Source organism: Phoca vitulina, unplaced genomic scaffold, assembly GCF_004348235.1.
Source record: "Phoca vitulina isolate PV1807 unplaced genomic scaffold, GSC_HSeal_1.0 scaffold59, whole genome shotgun sequence".
In the NCBI taxonomy this organism is placed as follows: Eukaryota; Metazoa; Chordata; class Mammalia; order Carnivora; family Phocidae; genus Phoca; species Phoca vitulina.
Window position 1 is genome coordinate 5,762,411 of NW_022589762.1, and position 7,550 is coordinate 5,769,960.

The following is a 7,550-nucleotide window of genomic DNA, read 5'->3' on the forward strand; positions in this document are numbered from 1 at the left end:
GAGAAGGGACCCAATTTGAACATCTGGACTTTGAAATGAGGAGCAGAGTTGCGAGTAGAAGCATACTGAAATAATGGAGGGTTGGGGTAAATATCATGCAGAAGTCTTCTGGATTGAGTGACACAAAGAAGAGCTCTGGGAGAGGCAGTGAGAATGAGGAGTCAGGGTTTGAGAAATAAAAAGGAAGAGATACTGTGGGAACGCTGTCACGCTAGTGGGCACAGTTGCAGAAGGCAGTTTAGCTCTCTGCATGAAAAACCCTGACGCTAATCAGCACCCCCAAATTAATTGTGACCCTTTTATGGTGCTTATTCTGTTTTAAGACAGTATTTTAAAAAATAATATAGAATGTGGGTCAAAACTAATATGGAAAATATCTTAATATTTATCATAGCAAAATATTAGGAAAAATTAAATGCCCGACAGTAGGGGAGATTTTTTTCATCCCCTGAATATTGAACTGAATATTATATAGCCATTCAAATTATATCCTCAAAAAGTATATTTTCAAAAATTAATGAAATGGGAAAGTACACGAGATATTAAATCATGATATTAAACTTAAAAAGCAGGATATACAAACTATATATACAATGTTATTCTATTACAAGTACTTCTAATTTTTGAAATATGCTTTCCAAATTAAAAGAAAGAGCACATATTCCTTCTGTGAAAGTGGAAAATAAACAAAACCAAAAATTCCTTAAAAGCTGTCAGACAACACCCCCTAAATAAAAACCAAACCAAATATGTATAAGATCCAGATGAACACAATGTAAAGGAAACCAGAGAAGAAGTGTGAAGAAGGTGCAAAGAATACTTCCAAAGGACATGTCACATGGAAGTGGAGAGAAAATAGAAAAAAAAAAGGGTCACTGACTTTATCTAAAAAATCACAATAAATTAGAACAGCCAAGATTTGTTGAGTACGTATAATGTACAGGCACGATCTAATTTAATCCTTACATAAATCTTACAAGAGAAATATTATCATTAGCTCTACTTTACTTATGAAGTTACTAAGCCACAGAGAGTCAAATAATATAACCAAGGTCACATAGCAGATTAAATGTCCAGATTCAAACACAGAATCTTATCCACTGTTGTTATTGCCTCGTTGCTTGGGAAGTTTGGTTCTGAAAGGGAGGAAAGCACTGAATTTTGGTTAAAAAGGATGGTAGAGTTAAGGATTCTTTTCCCCCTCTAATATCGGGACATTTGGGTATATTTAAAGTCAGTAGAAAAGGAATCTGCCCAGAGGGAGAAACGAAAGAACGATGTTAAACAGGAAGAGTGTTTCTCTGGCATCCACATCAGAGCACAGGGGCTGCTAGCAATAGAGAGAGGCAGGGCAGCTCCTTTGAGACCACCCACAAGCAGTGTCCTGAGGGTCCCTCATGGCACTTGGGGAGGGACTAGACTGGCTGGCAGTGTGATCTTCTCAACAAGGTGAAAAAAAAAGCATTTAGTGTAAGTGAGCATCAAGCACCAAGTGGGGACCAGGGTTAAAGAGTGCTGAAGAGGTCTGGAAGAGTAACCCTAAGGAGTAAGCCAAGTTTTAAGCCAGACTGCTGTAGGCACATTTGTGGTCAGGCTGCTTGGTTGGTGGACCCTCTCCAGGAGCACCCTGTGGGCTACAAACAGGGCCCACAGAAAGGAGCAGTGGAGGTGACAGGAAGATTTCTAGAACCAGGGGTGCCTGCGTGACTGCCCGCACTGGGGAGGTACACTGGGGAGGTGCACCTCAGAGAAGTCCAGTGTGGGCAGGACAGGCAAGTTTAGGGGAGCAGGGTTGGCGGTGGGGGTTGCATTTTGTGATGGAAAGAGATCAGAGGAAGCAGGGTTTGGACATACTGCTGCAGCCCTGCTCAATGCTGAAATGTTTGGTGGTAGGTTCCAAAGTGGGACGGTGAGATCAGGGTCTCTCACTAGACCTTCAAATGGAGGTTGTTAACTCAGGATGACAGCAGAGGGCAGGGTGGATAAAGCGAAAACAACTTCACCGAGGCACTGAAATAGATTCTGTGAATGATTCCTGCAAAGAAGTGGAGAGGGGTGTAGGAAATGGGAGGACAAGGAGAAGAGGACAGGACCAGGACAGATGGCATGATGACAGTAGTTGAGCCATAGATATGAGGAAGGAGCTTAGGGGCTGGAGGTGGCACATAGGAACAAAAAGAAGGATAACCCTTCCTCCCCTTCCCCCATTAGAATGGGAAGAGTCAGAGATGTACTAATTTACTGCACATCTTTCATGTCAGGCACAAGATGCTCAATAAATATTAACCAACTAATTTAATTCAATTAATATTAATTTTAACCCTAATATTAACTATAAACCCATTTTACAGATGAGGAAATTGAGACTTAGGCTAGGTAATTTGCCGGAGCCCTCTCCTGTATGTGGTGGAGTAGGGATTTAGCCCAGACTCTTTGGCTCCTAAGCCCATAACATTCCCAGTAGTAAACTTTGGTGAAGCCCCCAGGGCAGAACAGGTAGGAACTGCTCCCCCCCACATCCCCCACAGAGGTAGAGAAAACAAGCTGAGATGCTTGAATGTAGCTTCTGCTCCTTTGGCCACCAAGCTTCACTGAAGAGGGAGGGAGAATCCTGATGGGTTTCATGGGCTCAGGGGTGAAGATGTGGAAAGGAAGGCCAAGTAGAGAAGGACCATGGCTCTCCAAGATGTGTCATGTCTAGACAGTCACACTGCCCTGATGCTTCAACCTCATGAGAGGTGGATGATAACAGAAACCCAGCACAGCCTTGCTTCCTCCTAGATCCGTGGTTAGTCTGCCATGGTACTAGTAGAGAAAGCCCTGGGTGGTCTAACTCTGCCCTTTGCTTCATTTCCCCTCTGGATGAGTGGCAGAAGATTGAGGGACTCTTCAAGCATGTGGCTGAGCACAGCAGGAAGAGCAGAAGCAGGGGAGATGAGGGCATTTTGATACCTTGACTCTGTCTCTTCTCCTATCCAGGAAAAAGCTGTCATGAACAGAGCCACCAAGCGATGTCTGGAGATGAAGAAAGACACTTCCAGCATCTATGAGCCTGTGCTCCAGACCTGCACCACACAAGCGTGGATGATACAGTATACTGTGCAAAACTGGGGGTCAAACTAGCTTCCAGTGATCCTCAGAGAGCCTGGATTTGGGATACCAGTTCTTGCCACTGGAATGGCTTCTACTCCTAAGGCTGCTCAAATAGGGAGAGGGTGAGAATAGGAAAGTATGTGTGTATGTTTACTGTGACTTCGGCCTGCAACACACAGGCTAGGGGAGATGAAGCGTATGCGTGTGTGAGGATGTCCAGGCTGCAGATGGGTGAGGAAACTCCCCCAGCTTCCCTTGGAAAGTCATGATATATATCAAATGCCATTATTGGAAACTCCTTGAAATAAGCACCATCATCTGGCTGCTATGTGGGGACAGAACTAGGAGGGTGGAAGTCTATCATTGACTTCTGCCAACACTGTTTAGTCTTCATGCCTGACAACTACTGTTGCCATCTGCCCCACACATCCTCCCCCAGCCCATCTGCTCAGAGACTTCCCAGACAGCCTGGGGGCTGCTCCATGGGAGAGGCTGGGTCATCATCGGGCTGACAGCATGACAATGATTCAGGTGGCACCAGTTCTCTGAAGGTGTGTTGCCCCTGCTGTTCCCCTTTTCTGAACTGTCCTGAAAGATGCAGCAAATAGACAAGTAATCTTTAAAAATTCCTCCGTCATCACTCCAGAGCAGTTTTATTTGGATTACCCAATCTCTCCCATACCAAAGAGATTCTGGAGGCTGAGGGTAGGAGAGAATGTGTCTCCACTAATCCCAACTCTGCACAGTGCATAGAGAGTGGTAGAAAAGTCCAAGTCCATCTGAGTCTTTAAGTAGCTTCTAACACTTAATAGACTTGATTACCTTTCCTTCCATTCTCCCCAAAAATTATGGAGAAATTGAGGCTTGAAACAGAGGGGCATCACTTATTGGGACACAAAGAAAGAATTGTAGGCACAGACTTAAAACCAAAGGCACTTACTGCTGTCTGTTGGATAAATCCTTTCCCCTAGTTGGTAAATTGGGAAGATATGTCTAGGGATGCCAATTTTGGCAAGGTCCTGGTGGTTGGTGGGAGTGGGCACCATGATAGGAGAGGAGGTAGGATGTTATATGTATATGTTGTTTTGTGGTCTCACCTTTCAAGGATGTGCAAACTGGTCCCTTCCTTAAGAGCATCACCTTTTCCTTTTAGTTTTATGTCAGTGCTACTTGGGTATGATTCTGGGAATAATTAGGCTTCCTTTAGGCATTAGGCAGACAAGACACTGATAATTTAGTACAGAATTAAATCAGCTAATTTTTTTAAAGTAAGCTTTTAGAAGTGCATAAGTCATAAGTGTACAGCTTGATGAAACTTTCGCAGTGGCCGAATCCATATCCAAGAACTAAAACATTACCTTAGGTAGGATCTTATGATGAAAAAATTAAGGAACAGGATAAATGTTAAGCAAATGTATAACTTGTAGTTTCTTCATAGCAAATTGAAGGGAAAATGCAATTCATAGCAAAGCTTTTTTTTTTTTAAAGCTTGTACCCATTAGAAAGATGGGTAAAAAATGGGTAATATCCTTAAACATACGAAAAGATGTTTAATCTCACTCAGAGAAATGCAAATTAAAATGGTACCGAGATAATTTTTCACTTAAATAGGTGAAAATTAAAAAGTATGACAGCACATTCTGTTAGCAAGGTTGTGGGAAACAGGTAGTCTCATATTTTGATGATAGGGATGCAAATTGGTACAACCATTTTGGAGGGATATTTGGCAGTATTTAAAAATACTGTAGGGGCACCTGTGTGGCCCAGTTGGTTAAGTGTCTGAGTCTTGATTTTGGCTCAGGTCATGATCTCAGGGTCCTGAGATCAAGCCTCAGGTCAGGCTCCACTCTCAACAGGGAATCTGCTTGAGATTCTCTTCCTCTCCTTCTGCCCCTGCCCCTGACTCATGTGCATGTGCATGTTCTCTCTCTCAAATAAATAAATAAATCTTAAAAAATACTATATGTGCACTTTCTTTTTTGTGTAACTCTACCTTGAGAAACTCACACCTCCAAAAAATAAGAAAATACTTATGTGTAAATGAATTATTTGCAGTATTGAATTTAATTATAAAATGTTGGAAATGAACTATAATGTTCAAACATCAGCAAGTGGTTGAATATATCCATACAACAGAGTACTATGCAGCTATGGAAAAGAACTAGGAACATTTCTTTGAACTGATATGGAACGTGTTCCAGTGTGAAAAAAAAGAAAATCATATTTATAGTTTGTACTTTTTAGGTAAGAGATAAGGGGGAAATATACATGTATCTGTTCATTTCTGCAAAATGAAACATAAGGATAAACCAGAAACTAATGAGATTGGTTACTTATGGCTGGTATTGGTTGGAAATAGGATGGAAAGGATTGAGGATAGAAACAAGATAGAAGGGATGTGGGGAGAGTGACATTTCTCAAAACATATATTTTTCTGTAATTTAGATTTTTGAATCATGTTATGTTTCATATGTTCAAAACATAAATACACAAACCCAACAAGGATAAAGGGAAACCCAAAATGGAGTGCAAACAAAAACAAGTGAACCTACCTATGTTTCTGTGTTTAACACACTCATTCTGAGCACACTCAGCATCCAGCATGCAGATCTTTGTTTCTAAATATTTTCCAGTAAAAGGAATTAGGGCTCCTTGGAGAAATAGCTGATTTTAGGGTTGGGGCTTAGACGTTTTCCTGTGCTAGAGAATAAGGAAATGCTCCAAGAGTGATGGGGACATGTCACAACCTATAGCAGCCAGATCCAAGGGGTTCTCACTGGCCAAAACTAGAATAGTTTGAGCATTAAAATAAATAATGCTTTTATTATATAGATTAAAAGCCATAGAAAAAGTAAGAATCCATGAGTTCATACCAGTGAAGGAATGGATGGATAGATGGATGAATGAATGCATGGAGAGAAGGGAAAGCTCTTCCTTAGTGTAGACTGCCAATTAAAAAATGTAGGACGAAATCTGGAATTAGAAAATTATTTGACAACTCATAGTTAAAATTGTTTCAGGCAAGAATCTTAAATGGATATTAAAATTAATGGGTGATGAGAAACAGAATACATACATAGTATCAAAGTAACCCTTCAGAAGATATTTGTTAACTACAAAGGGAAAACTAATTTCATGGTGGAGAAATCTGACAGACACCATCTTAACTAAGTGATCAATGTTAATATCGCCAGTTACAAGACAAATGGATATCACATGACTTCTGATAAGATGCACCCAGAAAATACAACATCATTTCCAATGGTGTTCTTGCCCCCAACACAGGACCTGAATCTATAATTTTTAGGAAACAATTAAACCAAAATCAAGGAATATCCTTCAAAATAAATGGTCTGTCTGCTTCAAAATGTCAAAGTCATAAAAGACAAAGAAAGACTGAAGAACTTCCCCAGACTAAAGGAGACAAAGAGTCTCGACAGCTAAATATAATGTGTGGTCCTGGATGGGAATCTGGGCCTGAGGGGAAATTAGTTTTCCTTTGTTCTAAAGAACAGCAGTAGACAACTGATGAAATTTAAATAAGGTTTTTTGATCAGATAACAGTACTGTATCAATGTTATCTTCCTGATTTTGATCACTGTACTCTGCTTATATAAGAATATAAGAGAATGTCCTTGATTTTACAAAATACTCTATGGATAGATTGGGGGAGGGGCATTATCATTGAGATTATATCTATTATACTATATATAACCTCCTTAGCAAAGAGACCTAGGCAAAAAGTCAACTTTATGACAAGTTAAGAAATGGGTATAGTTTATTTTCCTTCTTTCTCTAACAAATCATGATGGCTAGATCAGGACTTGTCTTTTCCAAGCACCTTGTCAATCTCCTTCCATTTTTAAAGGTTCGTCATTAGCTACTAAATGAGGCTGGTGGCTTCTGCTTCCAATACATTTCCTAGCTGAGGCAAAATTGAAGAAGATGGGCTGTGCTGTTCTATTTTTATAGGTGCTTTGTTCTGGGGCTAGTAGCAGCCCCCAAGTCCTAGTTAGTCTCCCCTCACCAAGCTCCCTATGTCCCGTTCCAGAGAGCTTGCTGGTAGGCCTTCCCATTGGGCCTACAGCACATCTCGATTAGTGTTCCATGTGAGAATTCCTTCCCAGCAGTGCTTGGGAAAGTTCTGCATTTTTTCAAATTTCAAGTTTCAAGAAAAATCAGTTGAAAAATTAGGAAGACAAGAAAGAGCTCTATAATTCTCCTGCAAAAATTAAAGCTTTGTAAGTAACATAGAAGTGTTACTGGTTTGAAGGAACCCACTGTCATCCAATGGAATGCAGGAACAGGAAACACTGAGACACAGAGTCCAAGGTTAAGGGTATATTTTCGGAAACCAGGACAGGAGTGTGCAGAAAAAAAGGTGGCCACAGTCTAATCAGTTGGTCACGCATATAGCAATAGCCATGCTGTAAGTGTGTGTGTTGACCTATTTGCCT

At 40.8% G+C, this 7,550-nt stretch overlaps 1 protein-coding gene across 1 annotated transcript in view; it reads left to right on the top strand.

Annotated features, from left to right (window-relative positions):
- GALNT8 (polypeptide N-acetylgalactosaminyltransferase 8) overlaps nucleotides 1-3,123 on the top strand; it is a 50,963-nt gene extending 47,840 nt beyond the window's left edge. Inside the window, exon 11 of the mRNA XM_032390747.1 lies at nucleotides 2,980-3,123. Within this exon, the coding sequence (XP_032246638.1) occupies nucleotides 2,980-3,123 (144 nt within the window). The remainder of the gene's footprint in view (nucleotides 1-2,979) is intronic.
- Nucleotides 3,124-7,550: the final 4,427 nt, after the last annotated feature.